The sequence below is a fragment of the Squalius cephalus genome (assembly GCF_949319135.1).
Source record: "Squalius cephalus genome assembly, chromosome: 3".
Lineage (NCBI taxonomy): Eukaryota > Metazoa > Chordata > Actinopteri > Cypriniformes > Leuciscidae > Squalius > Squalius cephalus.
In genome coordinates this window covers 3,880,623-3,901,176 of record NC_137124.1, presented here as the reverse complement: position 1 = coordinate 3,901,176, position 20,554 = coordinate 3,880,623, and the positions used below count along the sequence as shown (strand labels likewise).

The following is a 20,554-nucleotide window of genomic DNA, read 5'->3' as shown; positions in this document are numbered from 1 at the left end:
GTTAGTTTACCTGGCAGTCTATTTTCCCGTTTTACAAAACAGTTCAAATCAGACCCTGTTTCTCCATGTATTGCTGGGATGTCTGGTAAAACTCCTGTCGAGCGACCTTGAGCTACTCCCGTGAGCTCTGCGTTCTAGGCTGTACCAGGAGAAACATTACTCCCCCTAACATGCTTCTGTGTCTGACTTCAAACTGAAATCTTCAGTCTTCAGTGCACATAGTTTTACAAACAATTGTACGGTTTTTAAGAAACCTGTTTCCTTTTTTATGACTTTTTATCTGGCTATTAATAGTTGTTACAACATAAGATATCAATCGTCCTTTTATTATAATGTTTTGCTTTTATTTTTATGTTTCTTCTTCCTCAATGCAATGCTTCCACATTTGAGGCTCTCTAACTGTAGTTATGGTACCTAAGTCTCGCTTCAGAAACTAATTTTTGTTTTAAAATGACACTATCACTTGTTCTAAAGTTTTAGTCACTTTTCTACTTAAACCCTCAGTAAATGGGTTCCCATGTTAGACTGGCTGACTTTATATCTCTGTAAGTAAAATTTCTATTGGCACAGTTTTTTTATTTTATTTATTATTATTTTTTATTGTTTTCCTCTTAATAGCATCCTACTTCATTTCTTTCTATCAGAATATTTGTATTTAGTCCTCTGTATTTACTATATTAACCTCTAACTAATCATTCAATATTAAAAGTATATACTAGCTACCTTTAACATAATATTATTTGATATCCTGCTTTCACTTTCTGTGTTGTGTATCAGAGGTATTGGAGTTCTCTGAACCCTCAAACTCACCCTGACTCTGTTGTAAAACTCTCATACGGAGGCGTGGACCGCCGAGAGAGTCCTTACGGGACATCTTTTCCCGTTTCTAAAGTTGTTACTCTTTGCATTGTTACTTAACAAGTTTATTGTTAATAGTTTATCTCCCATTTTCTTCATTGTCTGATATTTGTAATTATATTCCTTCAATTACCATTTTTACTCCATCATAACCTATTATTCAACTTTATATTCAAATAAAGTTTACCTGACTTATTTTGTTGTCAGTGCCTCCCTTAAGTTTTCCTAACTATCGTTTTACAGGTCTTTCAGCCTCTAGCGTTCTGAAGTACGAGCTCTTCTCTGTAATACAGTGTGGGAGACGATCTGGCACGCACCACTGTTGGCTTTTTGAGTCTGAGCTGTGCTCACAGACTCTGTCTCTTTAACCGGTACACCTATTTTACAATAAAATCATCCTGGCTGTTCCAGGACCAATAATTATACTTTCATTACACTTTTAATTTTTATTTTAATATGCCAGATAACATCCCATTTTTCCCAACACATATTGTTACAGATTATAAGTCCTACTTTTAGCCTGCATATTTCCACTTCATAAAACTGTCTTCTGACAATGTTAGGTGCATTTCTTCTGTTTGTTTAAATATATTAATATCAATTTGATATATAAATTTTCGTTTTCCTTCTGTACAAATAAAATGTATGAGAGTCCGTTGGACTAGGTTACTTTATTTTAGCTTCATGCATTTTTTTTTCATGCAAGTTTTATTTAAAAAAAGCAGCATTTTGATAAAAAAGCTTAGAAAATCATGTTCTTTTCAAAGACTTCATCCAGATGGGATTCAGAGCGTTGATTAAAACAAAGGACTGTGAAGCTTTGAGTGTGTTGATGGACTCAGTTCATCTGTGTTTTGATCATCGTTCACCTTTGATCACCTTTTTTAAAATTAAACTTATCAACATTCAAGTGTTGATAAAAAAAAAAAAACATGGAGTCAGAACCAATTTTTTTTTTTTTAACAGAGCCCTTGTCCTTTATTTTAATATATTGTATGTTCAGATATTCATAAAGTAAAATATTCTGAGGGCCATGAAATTATTTGTGGTTGTAAACAAAAGAAAAACACTGGCAGGGAAAGAATTTACACTGTAGGACAATGAAATGCTCAAATCATTCAATCTATGTTAGTCAGTAGTTGGGCTCTTGCTCTGTCAGGTGGATTGATTATCAATATGTCTTATCCGTTCATAGAGGATATGCATATGACAGAAGAAGAACTTACTGTACATATAGATTTGAAAATAAATCTGAGGTATATTTTTACAGACTGCCAAAAGCCACAGAACAGAGAAGCAATAGATCGCTGCTATTCACATAAACAACTGGATCCAGGCAGAGAAAGGTGGATTTACATTTACATTTTGTGTCAATATGTTGAATTTTGGGGTAAAATCATATCCAGTATATTTGTTTTTGTTATATACTGTATTGACAACTAATCAAAATTAAATAAGATTAAATATTTGCCATTTTATATTCTGTGTACACTATATAGTTTTTGTAAGCATTAATAAAAAAATAAATAAAACAAATTCCAAGTATTATGGCGAGGAGATATGACGATATATATAATGATATAAGTCATTATCCACAATCACCAGGGGCCTGTTTCAATAAGGAGGTTCAACCAACTCTGAGTTAAAACTGAACTCTGAGTTGACTTACCCTGAGATGGGAAACTCAGAGTTTTTGGTTTCAGAACAGCTGAAATGAGTTAGTTCAATCAACTCTGAGTTGACCTACTCTGAGTTAAGCGCGTGCACCACAACTATAAAAAGCCATTATCAATGGAGCGCAGATATTATGAGTCACCATGGCAACAGCGCCAGACAAAAAGAGGTCTGCATATTTCTCACCAGCAGAACTGGATGAGCTTCTGCAAGCATATGGAGAGTACGAACATTATTTCGTTTATAAGTTTACATTTTAATTACTGTTATACAGTGATGGGTGTAATTAATTACCAAGTAATCTAAATACTGTAATTTAATTAAAGGAATTACTCTTAATTCGTCTGCAATTTAAAGTTAAATCTGATGTAATTGTATTAGACTATAGAACAATTCTGTATAGGCTATTTAACATACATTTTTAAAAGGTATATTTTTTATGTAACCTTCTCCCTCTACACACTTTGGTCAATTCAAGAAGAATTCATGCAATAGGCTATATTGTTTATTTGAAAGCATTAAAAGTGCTGTTTCTTGTCTCTCAAGTGTTGTATTGTTGTCTTGTATTGTTCAAGTGTTTAAGGTTGACATGGGATTTAGTAATTAGTAATAAGTAGACCAATAATTTCTAAAGATAAGTCATTATTACATTAATCTAATTACACTGTTGAAGATGTCATTTGTAGTTAGTAATACAAGTAACTTACCCAACTGTTATAATATCAGAGGTGAAACTGGAAGAACAGTGTGTTATTAAACCTAATTTTAATGTTCATGTAGGTGCAATCCTGCAGGCATTAAAGAACATGGCAGCAGCTGAAATTGAAATATAAAAACATAATTCAGTCAAGTAAGGCTTGAGCATATCATGGGTGTAATAGGCCACCTGACTTTACATTTGACATATTAAATAACTAAATAGCATCCAGTGTCTCGCAGTGCAGCAGCATTTACAGCTGAGGGGATTCCTGGAGGGACTTCAGAGTCACTCCCAAAGATCCAAGGGCCTTCATAAAATGTAAGAGGTTTACATATGTGTTATTTTTTATAGGCTATTTTTTATATTTCCATATATTTTACTTTGGGTTAGGATTTTTGTTGATCTCAATAGATTCTGGTGGTAATATCTGTCTTTTGGAGCCTCCTGTCCCAACAGAACCCCAGACAGTCGTAAGTCGCCTACTCAATACACCAGAAATTATGACAAATAGTGTTATAAAGCGTACTCAACCAAATGCTCATCACATGGGGATAAAGAGTTTCTGCTGCCACAGAGAGGCCTACAGAGGTTATGTTAATATTATGTGTCTACACATCAAACAATTCACATTTTTTCACATTTTTATGTGGAGTAGCCTATAGAATCTAAGTTTAAATCTAAGTATAAATGGGTATTCTTATCTCGCCCCGCCCCGCCCCCAGAGTGTGGAAGAACAGCAGGAGGACGGTCCAGCAACTTCTGGTGCACAGATGAACAGTTCAGTGATTTCCAGTAAATGCCACTGTTTAATTCTGTAGAATTTGTTTAGAACTACATTATGTAACTCTAATCTACTACTGTATTTTTAGTTGCCAGTTAAGGAGTTATATAGACTTCATCTTATAAAAAAAAATAATAAAAAAAACAGCAGTAAAAATAGGAATCTTTTATTTATTAATAAAAAGGTACTGAAAGAATGAATGAGGTGTTTAAACACTGCTTCCTCTTTAAAAAAGGGGAGGAGACCGAAAGAAACTCTGGGTTTACTGAAGAAAACCTGCTCCCGACCAGGTTAGGTTCACAGAGTAAGTTACCATGGTAACTGACTCTGAGTATAAGTTACCTCTCTTTCAGAAACGGACTTGACTTACTCTGCTTTCTCAGGTTTAACATACCTCCCATTCTGAAACGGAAAACTCAGAGTTTCCCTCATTTCAGGGTTAACATACTCAGAGTTTTCACTTAACCTCCTTTCTGAAACAGGCCCCTGGATTTAGACCTACCTATATTGTATTTATATAAAGAGTTTACAGGCAAATTTACATATTTAACACCACAGTGGATCATCCACATATCTGTGTGGCATTGGGGTTAACAACAAATTCCTTTCCTTGTGCGACCCAGCATTGAGAGTGCACTCATGCAACGCCAGTCGCTAGGACTTCCTAAAAATCCATGAACTACTATAATATGTAACCCACTTAATTATTTTAATATCTTATTTCTTGTTCACTATAGTCAACCTCCATATTTGACTTTTAAATAACTCCATTTTAATTGTTGCATATCTTTAACATTTACAATAGTAATATTATAATGTCTGTCCCCATTTAGGAACATCTTGTTATCAGTCAAAACTTCAAAAATTAAATTCTCACTAAGGTGTTAAATTTGGTCCAATATCTGTTATATATATTATACATTCTGTTTCCGTTTCTTTACTTTTCTTTAAGTCAGGCTATCTTATCAGCTGTATTAATATCATATCACTGTGTTTTCTTTAAAATTGTCTGCTAAAAGGTTCAGAAAAAGGTTTAGTCTATACAAGAGGTTAAGTCCCCCCCAACATTTTTTAAAGCTTTAGAGCTAAATCAGTTAGTTTACCTGGCAGTCTATTTTCCTGTTTTACAAAACAGTTCAAATCAGACCCTGTTTCTCCATGTATTGCTGGGATGTCTGGTAAAACTCCTGTCGAGCGACCTTGAGCTACTCCCGTGAGCTCTGCGTTCTAGGCTGTACCAGGAGAAACATTACTCCCCCTAACATGCTTCTGTGTCTGACTTCAAACTGAAATCTTCAGTCTTCAGTGCACATAGTTTTACAAACAATTGTATGGTTTTTAAGAAACCTGTTTCCTTTTTTATGACTTTTTATCTGGCTATTAATAGTTGTTACAACATAAGATATCAATCGTCCTTTTATTATAATGTTTTGCTTTTATTTTTATTTTTCTTCTTCCTCAATGCAATGTTTCCACATTTGAGGCTCTCTAACTGTAGTTATGGTACCTAAGTCTCGCTTCAGAAACTAATTTTTGTTTTAAAATGACACTATCACTTGTTCTAAAGTTTTAGTCACTTTTCTACTTAAACCCTCAGTAAATGGGTTCCCATGTTAGACTGGCTGACTTTATATCTCTGTAAGTAAAATTTCTATTGGCACAGTTTTTTTGTTTTATTTATTATTATTTTTTATTGTTTTCCTCTTAATAGCATCCTTCATTTCTTTCTATCAGAATATTTGTATTTAGTCCTCTGTATTTACTATATTAACCTCTAACTAATCATTCAATATTAAAAGTATATACTAGCTACCTTTAACATAATATTATTTGATATACTGCTTTCACTTTCTGTGTTGTGTATCAGAGGTATTGGAGTTCTCTGAACCCTCAAACTCACCCTGACTCTGTTGTAAAACTCTCATACGGAGGCGTGGACCGCCGAGAGAGTCCTTACGGGACATCTTTTCCCGTTTCTAAAGTTGTTACTCTTTGCATTGTTACTTAACAAGTTTATTGTTAATAGTTTATCTCCCATTTTCTTCATTGTCTGATATTTGTAATTATATTCCTTCAATTACCATTTTTACTCCATCATAACCTATTATTCAACTTTATATTCAAATAAAGTTTACCTGACTTATTTTGTTGTCAGTGCCTCCCTTAAGTTTTCCTAACTATCGTTTTACAGGTCTTTCAGCCTCTAGCGTTCTGAAGTACGAGCTCTTCTCTGTAATACAGTGTGGGAGACGATCTGGCACGCACCACTGTTGGCTTTTTGAGTCTGAGCTGTGCTCACAGACTCTGTCTCTTTAACCGGTACACCTATTTTACAATAAAATCATCCTGGCTGTTCCAGGACCAATAATTATACTTTCATTACACTTTTAATTTTTATTTTAATATGCCAGATAACATCCCATTTTTCCCAACACATATTGTTACAGATTATAAGTCCTACTTTTAGCCTGCATATTTCCACTTCATAAAACTGTCTTCTGACAATGTTAGGTGCATTTCTTCTGTTTGTTTAAATATATTAATATCAATTTGATATATAAATTTTCGTTTTCCTTCTGTACAAATAAAATGTATGAGAGTCCGTTGGACTAGGTTACTTTATTTTAGCTTCATGCATTCTTTTTTTCATGCAAGTTTTATTAAAAAAAGCAGCATTTTGATAAAAAAGCTTAGAAAATCATGTTCTTTTCAAAGACTTCATCCAGATGGGATTCAGAGCGTTGATTAAAACAAAGGACTGTGAAGCTTTGAGTGTGTTGATGGACTCAGTTCATCTGTGTTTTGATCATCGTTCACCTTTGATCACCTTTTTTAAAATTAAACTTATCAACATTCAAGTGTTGATAAAAAAAAAAAAACATGGAGTCAGAACCAATTTTTTTTTTTTTTTTTTTTAACAGAGCCCTTGTCCTTTATTTTAATATATTGTATGTTCAGATATTCATAAAATAAAATATTCTGAGGGCCATGAAATTATTTGTGGTTGTAAACAAAAGAAAAACACTGGCAGGGAAAGAATTTACACTGTAGGACAATGAAATGCTCAAATCATTCAATCTATGTTAGTCAGTAGTTGGGCTCTTGCTCTGTCAGGTGGATTGATTATCAATATGTCTTATCCGTTCATAGAGGATATGCATATGACAGAAGAAGAACTTACTGTACACATAGATTTGAAAATAAATCTGAGGTATATTTTTACAGACTGCCAAAAGCCACAGAACAGAGAAGCAATAGATCGCTGCTATTCACATAAACAACTGGATCCAGGCAGAGAAAGGTGGATTTACATTTACATTTTGTGTCAATATGTTGAATTTTGGGGTAAAATCATATCCAGTATATTTGTTTTTGTTATATACTGTATTGACAACTAATCAAAATTAAATAAGATTAAATATTTGCCATTTTATATTCTGTGTACACTATATAGTTTTTGTAAGCATTAATAAAAAAAATAAATAAAACAAATTCCAAGTATTATGGCGAGGAGATATGACGATATATATAATGATATAAGTCATTATCCACAATCACCAGGGGCCTGTTTCAATAAGGAGGTTCAACCAACTCTGAGTTAAAACTGAACTCTGAGTTGACTTACCCTGAGATGGGAAACTCAGAGTTTTTGGTTTCAGAACAGCTGAAATGAGTTAGTTCAATCAACTCTGAGTTGACCTACTCTGAGTTAAGCGCGTGCACCACAACTATAAAAAGCCATTATCAATGGAGCGCAGATATTATGAGTCACCATGGCAACAGCGCCAGACAACAAGAGGTCTTCATATTTCTCACCAGCAGAACTGGATGAGCTTCTGCAAGCATATGGAGAGTACAAACATTATTTCGTTTATAAGTTTACATTTTAATTACTGTTATACAGTGATGGGTGTAATTAATTACCAAGTAATCTAAATACTGTAATTTAATTAAAGGAATTACTCTTAATTCGTCTGCAATTTAAAGTTAAATCTGATGTAATTGTATTAGACTATAGAACAATTCTGTATAGGCTATTTAACATACATTTTTAAAAGGTATATTTTTTATGTAACCTTCTCCCTCTACACACTTTGGTCAATTCAAGAAGAATTCATGCAATAGGCTATATTGTTTATTTGAAAGCATTAAAAGTGCTGTTTCTTGTCTCTCAAGTGTTGTATTGTTGTCTTGTATTGTTCAAGTGTTTAAGGTTGACATGGGATTTAGTAATTAGTAATAAGTAGACCAATAATTTCTAAAGATAAGTCATTATTACATTAATCTAATTACACTGTTGAAGATGTCATTTGTAGTTAGTAATACAAGTAACTTACCCAACTGTTATAATATCAGAGGTGAAACTGGAAGAACAGTGTGTTATTAAACCTAATTTTAATGTTCATGTAGGGGCAATCCTGCAGGCATTAAAGAACATGGCAGCAGCTGAAATTTAAATATAAAAACATAATTCAGTCAAGTAAGGCTTGAGCATATCATGGGTGTAGGCCACCTGACTTTACATTTGACATATTAAATAACTAAATAGCATCCAGTGTCTAGCAGTGCAGCAGCATTTACAGCTGAGGGAATTCCTGGACGGACTTCAGAGTCACTCCCGAAGATCCATGGGCCTTCATAAAATGTAAGAGGTTTACATATGTGTTATTTTTTATAGGCTATTTTTTATATTTCCATATATTTTACTTTGGGTTAGGATTTTTGTTGATCTCAATAGATTCTGGTGGTAATATCTGTCTTTTGGAGCCTCCTGTCCCAACAGAACCCCAGACAGTCGTAAGTCGCCTACTCAATACACCAGAAATGATGACAAATAGTGTTATAAAGTGTACTCAATCAAATGCTCATCACATGGGGATAAAGAGTTTGTGCTGCCACAGAGAGGCACACAGAGGTAATGTTAATATTATGTGTCTACACATCAATCATTCAGATTATTTCACATTTTTATGTGGAGTAGCCTATAGAATCTAAGTTTAAATCTAAGTATAAACGGGTATTCTTACGGGTTATTAAGAAAACCTGCTCCTGACCAGGTTAGGTTCACAGAGTAAGTTGCCATGGTAACTGACTCTGAGTATAAGTTACCTCTCTTTTAGAAAGAGCTTTCTCAGGTTTAACATACCTCCCATTCTGAAACGGAAAACCCAGTTTTCACTTAACCTCCTTTCTGAAACAGGCCCCTGGATTTAGACCTACCTATATTGTATTTATATAAAGAGTTTACAGGCAAATTTACATATTTCCCCAGCGTTAAAATCAGGCTCACATAAATGTCAGGAAACACGATTCCTGGCTGCATGTCAATATCCGTGGATCACTGGATCTTTGGTAAGTTGTAAGGAACACTATGGAGTCCAGTTGGCTTTAGTTTAAACAGATAATCGTTTGTTTTACTCTATTAAACCCAGTAATGCAGCAGCACCCGCTCCTTATGTATTAACACAGGGTTTCCCTAGGTGTTGCATAAATGGAAGTCACGTGACATACTTTCCTACTCACTACTCCCTGGCCGGTTATAAAGCAATATACGAAAAACAAAACGTAAGGACTCAAGTCCAACGTAAACCAAAAAAAACAACCACTGAGAGAAAACAAACGATTAACTCAAAATACAAAGGGTAGATAACAAAAAAAACAAAAAAAACAAGGCACGCCACTGCGTGACCCAAAACGAAAACCAACAAAGCTCCTTCTCTCTCCCGCTTCCGGTCTACGTCAGTCTCTCATAGTAAGGACGTCCATTCAGGTGTACGTCGTAATGATGATGGACAGCCAGCAGCAATGCCCTAAGAGGTGACAGCGGAGAAAGTGACAGCAAGAACAACAAAAGAAACACCGTCTTGAATATCTTCCTCTACACTTGACATCAGATCACTGGTGAAGCAGCCGTTCTCTTTCACCAGCTTGTCGATGGTCTCCAGCATATTTTTCACATGAACCCTGTTGTTCCTGTAGCCTAATCGACAGTCATTCCAGTGTTTATTGTCAATGACGTGACAGCAGCCTCCACATTTATCCACAAGCTCCTGCAGTTTTGGACTCTTCTTCACAAATGCCTCGATGCTTTGATCTTCTAGATCTTCACCATGAGTGAATAAAACCACTGCATGTTTAAAGGTATCCTCTCCACACCATTTAACTATTGTATCCAGAATCTCTTTTTCCTGTGCTGTGTACCTTTGAACTTTTAGAACAATGACTAAGGCATCAACAGCAGGAGCACATTCAGTAATGGATCTAATGATCTCAGATTTGATGATTTCCTGTGTGTCAAAGACTCCAGGTGTGTCAATAACTGTGACTGTTCTTCCACCAACCATCACAACTCCTGATTTAGATTCAGCTGTTAAAGATTCAGGTGAAGATTCAGTTTTAAATCTTTGTTCACTGAGAATTGTATTTCCACTGCTGCTTTTGCCATCTCCTGTTTTTCCAAGAAGAAACATTTTTCTTGCAGGTTTAGACGCTATTTGAAAAAAGACACTCTTGTAAGTTTGTTTTGAGTACTGTAAAAAAAAAAAAAAAAAAAAAAAAAAATATATATATATATATATATATAGCATGTTAATACATATTAAACAGATTTGATTTTAGTCTTATTTTATAACATTGTTGGCCTAACAGTTGTAGCACAAGTATAAAACGTCTGTTATCATCCCTGAAAACAAACACAAGTAATGGAGTTCATTACTTAAAGAGGCACTGATGTCCTATAAAGGGCAAAAAAATTAACACCACAAACACCTCTTACACCTCAACATTACACATCGAAGTAGATCTGTGGGCAGACATCACTTAAAATAACTCTTGTTTGAAAACTGTTGCCGCACGCAACCACAGGAGGATCACCTTCTGAACTGTTAAGAGGAAGGAAGAGGCGCACAAAGTTAAACACTCTCTCACAACAGCTCGTGGTGAGGAAGTGACAATGGCATGTGACTGTGTGCAGTGTGTTCAGGTAAAGATAAAACGTGGAGCTAGACCACCACCATCCTTGATGTGTCATTACAAGTGCACAGGTCATGTGAGTGATTCCTTCAGTTTCTGACTGCACTGAATCTGACTGCAGTAGATGTGAAAGATATGGATAAAAATGATGTTATTTAAGCCAGCGCAAATACCTTTGTTTACATCCTGTTTTCGGTTGAAGTCCAAAGTAATGCACAGTCCTAAGATTGCCGAGTTCACGCGCGTGATCATAGGTAACTAAACCTATGCGCGTGAACTCGGCAATCGACTACTTTGGACTTCAACCGAAAACAGGATGTAAACACAGGTATTTGCGCTGGCTTAAATAACATCATTTTTATCCATTTCTTTCACATCTACTGCAGTCAGATTCAGCCGTGATCACTCTGAAGGAATCACTCACATTGGCTGTGCACTTGTAATGACACATCAAGGATGTTAAGAGGCTAAAAGCAGGTTTAGTACTTGCCCCATTGAAGTCAACAGGGTGCAAATTTTAAAAATAGAATAACTCGGTGTAGGCAACACCGATTTTAGTCATTGTTCTCTGTACTGACAGCACTCCAAATGTACAAAAAAATTAGCTTAATGTTAAAATTGACCGGAGTTCTCCTTTAAAAGAACAAGTAATTGCAACAGAGAGACAAAACATACTTACTTATACCACACAGCACATCATGCAGTTTGGCCTTTTCCTCCACTAATTTTTCCACCTCTGTCTTGCATGCTTCGCATGGCTTCCATGATCTGTCTTCTGCTGACTCAGGCGAAATGAAACATGGTTCTCCATATTCTGGAATTGGATCACGCTCGATGATTAAAGTATCTGCAGATGAGCTTGAAGAAGTCTCATGTTCAGAGGTGCTTGTCTGGCTCTGGTCCCCAAGAACAGCAGGTTTTTGATGTGTATTAGGACTGTGCAACATTTTGAGGAAGCTTTCTTTGGCTGTAGGAGCTGGTGGCTGTCTTTGCTGATCCAAATCTGCCAAAACAGGCTGCTGTTGTGTTTGGTCTGAAGGTGTGGGTAGTGCTGTGTGAGGCTGGTGATGCTTTGAATACTGCAAAAGGCTGGAATTGTGTGGAATTGGAGACAGAGTAGTTCCATACTGGTTGAGCGACTGGACTGGTGAATGCTGGTAATGTTGTGGCGTATTTGGTGATGACTGGGAAACTGGAAGTTGGTACTGTGGCCAGGCAGTTGCATGCTGGTGCTGTGGCTGGACAGGTAGAAATGACTCTGTAGGTGGAGGCTGGTACACTGGCCAGGTTGTTGGAGGCTGAATGACATTTTGGTCCACAGTATTTGGGTGATCCTGTGCAGAGGTGGACTGGCCTGCTTGAGGTAGGAATGGAAGGTTGTAGAATCTTTGTGCAGCTGCATCTCTTTTTTTCATGTCCTTCTTTGTCACCTTCTTGGTATCCACCGTTTTGTCAGCTGTTCCAATGAAGTCTACTGTAGCATTGTAGAACTTATTGTCAGACCATCTTGCAAGTACTTTTTCTCCTGGTGTCAGATCTCTAAAGCAAGCGATGGGTTTATCATCTTTGTTTTGTATATCACAGAGATTAAAAATCTTTGCTGTGTATCCATCTTCAAAGGTCAAAAATACAAAAAGTCCTGAAAATGAACACAAAGTAAACAAAAAGGAGATTGTGAGTAAATCAGTGCAGGCTAAAAATCAATCTTACTTAAACATGCTACTATATCTTTATTGTCTTATGTCTAACCCTCTTAGCAAAGCAACAAAATTACCTCTTCACTTTAGCCTTCAACTAGGATTAACTTTATTCTTTTAGCACTTTCAAATTTATTCGCTCCTGCAACTCTTTGATTTATGCACTCTCTATTCTATTTTTTCAATGTTTTTAATCCCTTTCATTATTTAATTATCACACATTTTATTTGTTTATTTATTTATTTATTTTACACATTGTCTATGAAGAGTATGGCGCAGGAATACTTTTTTGTAAAGAACTTTGAGCTGCAATTCCTATACAAATTATTTTATCCCTTAAATTTTGAGATGATTCGCAAAATTCAGTCACAAAAATGTACAAATAAGTTTCACTCCTTTTTCATGACATTCCATTAAAAATTCCTGTAGGCTATAATCAATATTTGTGCCTCAAGCTACCATAAAAATTCCAGTAATAAGAGACCAAATATACTGACGAATATTTTGGTTAGTAAAGTGTCCAAAGTACGTTAAAAATAACCACTTAAACCAGTTTTAATACTTAACAAAATTAGCTAAGCCGTAGTATAGTAAAATAACTCAATTACCATCTTGGTTATCTCTGGGGGAGCTGGGGTCTGGTTCATACAAACTCATCTTTTTCGGAGGGTTTCGCGCTCTTCTGGGCAGTTTTGTATCTGCACTCATTCTGTAAAATAAACAAAAGTACAACACATTTAATTATTGGGGTCTCACAGCACGAGATCAAATTTTTCCAATCATACACAATTTATGTAACTTCAAGAATGTATAGGCCTCGCTGAATGTAGAAATAATAATCCCAAATTCTTTTTTTTTTTTTTTACTTAATGTTTATTGCAGAAAGCTAATGTTACCATGGCCTTCCTAGCAAGCTTAACTATTTGCTACAAAATACGACCAGTTTCTTCAGAGAGTATCAGAACCCGCATACACTCGCCATTTAAAATGTAACGTTACCCAAATTCTGTTTTAAAAAAACATGTTGCTTACCTTCTTTTGAGTCCTGCAACTGTTTTTTCCTCCATTCCGTTTGCCTGCAACTCCATCGAAAAATAACTCCATACGTTAACTAACGCGCGCCTTAACCTCGTTGATTCGGCAGCGACGATGCAGCATTTGTGATTGATGGCGCTCTCTTCTAATGCTGACGTTGAGGCGGCATCATCTACAAGGTTCAAGGTTCACAGTGTTTTTGCGCCAACTGAAGCTCAAAAAAGAAAACAAAGGTGGCGGTGCAGCATCTGTAAGCGGTGAGTGGATACAGCGACTTTTTAATAATAGAATAAACTTACTTGTGTTTTCTTTGTAATTTAAGGTTTTTGTGAGCTTTGTAAATGTACAACACATTATCTTTTAGTACTTGATTTTTTATTTTTACATTCAAAAAATCAAGTTTTATTTTTATTTCAGTTAACTGAAATAGTTCTTACACGCCCATTATTTCAGTGTCATATAATTTTGTTTTCATTTACTACAATAAACTTATGAAACCCTAATAATGAAATGGTTAGTAAAATAAGTGATTGTCACATGCCAAGAGTTTTCACTTGTGCATTCTGTACCAGCTAATAAATGTTACAACTGCGATCATTTTCATTATGATCATAATTTAGTCAACTTTATGTTAATCAATTTCTATTTAATAGGAAAGGTTGCACGTGTGTATAATTATTCATTTAATGTAACCCTTTTCAGTCTGAATAAATTTAATGTATTTTGTGCCCTTTTATGAACTATCTGTACCTTTTTTTTCTGTCAACCACAGGTTATTTTCCCTGCAGCCCCCGACACCAGTCAATATTGCTCTTCCATAGAGGTTACTGATACATTTGATAGTAGGGGGGGTAAGTGTAACACTATTTAACACTGTGTATTAGACTGCACTGTCTACCATTGGTTCCCAACCTGGGGTCCGCGGGGCGCCAATGTTCACAGGGGGGGGCGCGGGAGCGGATATGCTTTGAGGTGAATAAAGATGCATAAATGTTCTACTAATAATTTTATATAAAAATATTTTTTCAAAGTTTTTAAAAAATCATATGCTAACAATGCCGATTTCAATTACAATTTCGTTATTTCAAATGTAGGCGCGTTGCGCGTGGCAAGCGCGCTCATAATGTAAGAGACGCCGGCGCGACCACAACATAGACCCACAACATTGCCCAGCATCAAATGGCAAACATAATGCAAGCGGAACGAAACTGCTCGTTATTGTGTGGTTGACGGACCGTTTATCAGTTTGGACCAGTGCAGTGCGAGCCGATCGTGATCATGCGACACTGTTACTACACAGCGCTAATAAGAGATCCAGTAAAGAAAGCATTTGAATTCACCACAGAAGTAATAACATCGCTGCGACTCTTGCGAGATCTAGTGAGAAACATTCACATTTCTCCGTTATTAACGGATCAAACAGCACTGACGTGGAAACCAGGAGAAACATTGTGTCATGAATGAACTATCGTGTCCAGATCTGCAACATTCACCGTGGATTTACTGTAGTAACACTAACTGCAACCATGGAAGTTTGGCAGGAATAGTAGGCTATAATGCCTTCAAGTAACATTACGCCGGTTTTATTTTGACATTATGAATACAATTGCTGCCCTCAAATGTTAATCTGAAATAAAATAAACCTTGGTTTATAACTACTACAATATTACATTTCATTTTTTCCAAGAAGCTGTTTTGTTTTATATGCTCCTAAGAATAATCAATTATAGCTCCAGAATTGCTCAAATAAAAAAATATCACACTTTATTATGTTTTATAAGTTTTAATATAAAAAAAAGAAATCAAGGAAATTTCTCTGGCATTTCTTTCTTTTTGCTGTATCAAGACCGTTACACCCCTTATATATATATATATATATTAGTGCTGGGTAAAAAATTAATTGCATCCAAAATAAAAGTTTGTGTTTGCATAATATATGTGTGTGAATTGTGTATAATTATTTTGTATATAAATACACGCATATGCATATATTAATTTATTTTTTTTTGCATGTATATACTGATACATTTATACATAATTTATATTATATATAAATATAAATAATTTATATATAAATAAATAAAAATATTAAATATATACATGCATATGTGTGTATTTATATATACAAAATAATTATATACAGTACACACATATATATTATGCAAACACAAACTTTTATTTTGGATGCGATTAATTTTTTCCCAGCACTAATATATATATATATATATATATATATACACTGCTCAAAAAAATAAAGGGAACACTTTTTAATCAGAGAATAGCATCAAGTCAGTTAAACTCCTGGGATATTGATCTGGTCAGTTAAGTAACAGAGGGGGTTGGTAATCAGTTTCAGCTGCTTTAGTGTTAATGACATTAACAGCAGGTGCACTAGATGGGCAACAGTGAGACAACCCCCAAAACAGGAATGGTTTTACAGGTGGAGGCCACTGACATTTTTTCCTTACTCATCTTTTCGGACTGTTTTTCACCAGTTTTGCATTTGGCTAGGGTCAGTGTCACTACTGGTAGCATGAGGCGATACCTGGACCCTACAGAGGTTGCGCAGGCAGTCCAGCTCCTTCAGGATGGCTCATCAATACATGCCATTGCCAGAAGGTTTGCTGTGTCTCCCAGCACAGTCTCAAGAGCATGGAGGAGATTCCAGGAAGACAGACAGCTACTCTAGGAGAGCTGGACAGGGCCGTAGAATGTCCTTAACCCATCAGCAGGACCGGTATCTGCTCCTTTGTGCGAGGAGGAACATGATGAGCACTGCCAGAGCCCTACAAAATGACCTCCAGCAGGCCACTGGTGTGAATGTCTCTGACCAAACAATCAGAAACAGACTTCATGAGGCAGGCCTGAGGGCCCGACGTCCTCTAGTGGGCCCTGTGCTCACTGCCCAGCACCAGGGAGCTCGATTGGCATTTCCCATTGAACACCAGAATTGGCAGGTCCGCCACTGGTGCCCTGTGGTTTTCACAAATGAGAGCAGGTTCACCCTGAGCACGTGACAGACAGGAAAGGGTCTGGAGAAGCCGTGGAGAATGTTATGCTGCCTGTAACATCGTTCAGCATGACCGGTTTGGTGGTGGGTCAGTGATGGTCTGGGGAGGCATATCCATGGAGGGACGCACAGACCTCTGCAGGCTAGAAAATGGCACCCTGACTGCCATTAGGTATCGGGATGAAATCCTTGGATCCATTGTCAGACCCTATGCTGGTGCAGTGTGTCCTGGGTTCCTCCTGGTGCACAACAATGCCCGGCCTCATGTGGTGAGAGCATGCAGGCAGTTCCTGGAGGATGAAGGAATGATACCATTGAAGGGCCACCACGCTCACCTGACCTACATCCAATAGAACAGCTCTGGGACACTGTGTTTCGGTCCATCTGACATCACCTGGTTGCACCTCAGACTGTCCAGGAGCTCAGTGATGCGCTGGTCCAGATCTGGGAGGAAATACCCCAGGACACCATCCGTCGTCTCATTAGGAGCATGCCCCGACGTTGTCAGGCATGCATACAAGCACGTGGGGGCCATACAAACTACTGAGTACCATTTTGAGTTGCTGCAATGAAATTTTAGCAAAATTGACAAGCCTGCTGCATCATTTTTTCACTTAGATTTCCGGGGTGTCTTTGAATTCAATCCTCTGTAGGTTGATCATTTTCATTTCCATCAAACGATGTGGCATCCTTTCGTTCATAACACATTACCCAGTCCATATTAGTATAGATATCCAGCATGATATTTTTCCCCATTGAGATCTGATGTGTTTTCAAAGTGTTCCTTTAATTTTTTTGAGCAGTGTATATTTGTGAATGAACTCTTCCTTTAACACAGAGCTGTAAGAGGGAAATGGTGGAGGAATAATATGAGATGGGAGGAAAAATATTTCAAAGCTTTTATATTCACTCAAACTTTGGGTTCCTCGAGAAACTTTCTGAAAGCCCTTCAGAGCTCTGTAATGTTGCTCAATAATGTTCTTGTGTTTCTGTTTTCCAGTGTCACGTTCAGGTCAGATTTCTGTCCTCAAAACCCTCAGTTCTCTTCTGGCCGCTTCTCCGTTTCTGCTAGCGACAGTCGTGCTGCTTTACAAGTGTTACAGAGCGAGAGGTAAAACTTCTGTCTGACACACACACACACACACACACACACACACACACACGTAAAACTTCTGTCTGATCTCTCTCTCTCTCTCTCTCTCTCTCTCTCTCTCTCTCTCTCTCTCTCTGTCTCTCCCTCTCTCTCTCTCTCACTGAATCAGTGATTTATGTGTATTTCAGTCTCATCTGCTGAAGACCAGAGTCAGTACGCCGTAACAGAGGAAGAAACTTCAATCTGATATTAAAGAGTTAATTCTGTCCACATGTTTGAATGTTCTGTCAGCATTTATTTGTCATTTAACATGGTTTGAAAATATTGTAGTTCGTTCTTCTTTATATTAGCTTTATATTTGTCATAACCTTGTGTTGTTAGTCTGTTAGTGAAAGCTTGACAATGATACTGTTGCTTGTTCTAGTTCGCTTGTTTGAGTAATTACATAGCATAGTTTTATTCTGTATCAAATATTTTGTATAAATAAATATCTGTTGAAATTAAGTGTTTATTAGAGGTGTTTTTCACATTTGTCTTAATGTATCAGTCATAATTTAATACATCATTATATATCTGTAATTAAATCATTTGAAAGCATTTCACCAAATTCTTTCTTGACAGTTTCCCTTTAAAGACACTCTGGGACAAAGACAATAAATGTATTTGACTAGTTTATAATTCACTCAAACACAGAAAGAGTTGAACCAGCAATACTTGCCTCTGATCAATACTATAGTCAAATTACTTTAATAAAAATAATTTAATGATTTTTTATTACTATTTTATTTTATTTTATTTAAAACCTGGCCAAGAGACTACAGGAATACATAGAAACTGTACAACTGTACATATTCATACACACATGACACATAGAACAAGCAATTGAATTAAAAAGGGTAGACAACTAAGAAAAAAAAAAGAAAGTGCCATAATGTTTTTCATTATGAAACTCATAATAAATGTTACTCACAGTGTTTGGTGGAGGAAGATGTGAATGTTGACATGATCATGTGTGTAAATCCCAGCATTTACTGGAGCACAAGCTTCACATCATCATCATCATCTTCCTCTACAGGATCAACAATAGTGTTGAGAGTATTTCTCAGAGGAGTTTCTGCTACTGTAAAACAAAGCTGATTGTGCAGAAAAACAATATTCAAAGCTAAATGTTGAAAATGTTTTGAACTTAATTACATTAGCTGAATATCAAAGCCAATATGCTAATAAGAGTAAATACATCTTAATCAGAAGATAAATGCTTGTAACTTTTCCATCAGCAATAAACAGAAGGACGGATGATAGGTTTTACTTTTGTCCGAGAAGATAATGTAAGATCAAAGCTCTTTCGCAGATAATATGTGTGGCTCTTAAAATAGCCTTTGTGTGTGTGTTGAGCTCCTCCTCTACTTGGAGCTGGTGTATTTGGTCACCGCCTTTGTGCCCTCAGACCAGTGGCGCCTCCAGGATTTTTTTCATAGGGTGGCCGAAAGGGGCCAGCAAAAATGTTAGGGTGGCACAATACTGTTGCATGCCTAAATCTAATGGCAGACAAAAAGTTTGGCGTTTTCATTACTTTTCAAGCATATAACGTTATAGGCTTCAAAACTTCAGTACTACTACTCATAGAGCAAAATAATAAAAAAATAAAAATAAAATAAAAAATTTGCTATGCAATTTAACTGGAAGTAGCCTGTTTATTTGGAGTGCTCATTCATTTCAACAGAGAATAAAAGTAAACAAGAAAGCGTAGATTGTCAACTCATCACTTTATTAAAACAATTGTTACACTGCTGCAAATGTAATACAATGTAAAAAGTTGAAAGAAAACTAACCGTAGACATTTTACAGTTAACAAAGAAACTTTTTACAAGTTATATTGCATATTATTCTTAGTCACATATTTATACTACAATTACTAATTATAAAATAATATTTTAGAATATTATTTAAGAATATAAAAGCAGAGTAAGAAGATATACTAATACATATTGAGTTGTGTGCATAGGGTGTAAGAAGGCATAGGTTATGTAAATGCATTTTATATATGCAACAACCTAATATATAGCCTATATAATAAAGCCCTAACAGCCCTAACCATAACAGCACATTAGCTACTTTGTCTATTATCCATTTCCTTTGTCTGTAGTCACAGTTGTCTTTGCCTGTATTCGCTCAAAATCAAAACAGCTTTATTCTCCTGTTTCCATGTCTTCTTGCAAATACATCAACAAAATCTTCCAGGTTAATGGCCCGAGCTCTTTCTGATTCTACACTCAGAATTCCTAAATTACTCAGTCTTTCATCACTCATGGTGCTTCTTAGGTAGGTCTTAGTTCGCTTAAGTACAGAAAAACTACGCTCACAAGCTGCTGTGCTGACAGGCAATGCAAGTGCAATTTTACAGAGTTTAAAAAACTCATTAAACACCTCTTTAAAAGGCTCAATAAACACTGTCATTTCCAGTAGATTTTCTGGTGTTTTTAATCCATCTTTCTTCTTTCTCATAATTAGTCTTTTTATCTGAGGAACTTCATATTTCAGGTCATCAACGCTGCAGTTGTATTTCGAGGCAAACACAGAAATAGCATCTTGATCACAGAATGTTGGGCTGGAAGGGTTTACAGCCTGTATTCCAATCAGCGTGTCACAGTTGTCTTTAGAAAATCTTCTCTTTAATTCACAGAGCAGAACATCAAGGACAGGTATAAATGTGGATGTATGAAAGGTGTCTTTG

General features: G+C 36.1%; 1 protein-coding gene across 1 annotated transcript; it reads right to left on the bottom strand.

The window, feature by feature from the left end:
- Nucleotides 1–9,823: 9,823 nt before the first annotated feature.
- LOC307156315 (uncharacterized protein) lies at nt 9,824–13,797 on the bottom strand (the record flags this gene model as incomplete). The annotated part of the gene is made up of 4 exons (XM_079867607.1): nt 13,715–13,797; nt 13,291–13,391; nt 11,665–12,624; nt 9,824–10,380 (listed from the first exon to the last, which is right to left on the bottom strand). Exons 1-4 carry the CDS (start codon nt 13,768–13,770, stop codon nt 9,824–9,826), a joined length of 1,674 nt encoding a protein of 557 aa, XP_079723733.1. The 5' UTR covers nt 13,771–13,797.
- Nucleotides 13,798–20,554: the final 6,757 nt, after the last annotated feature.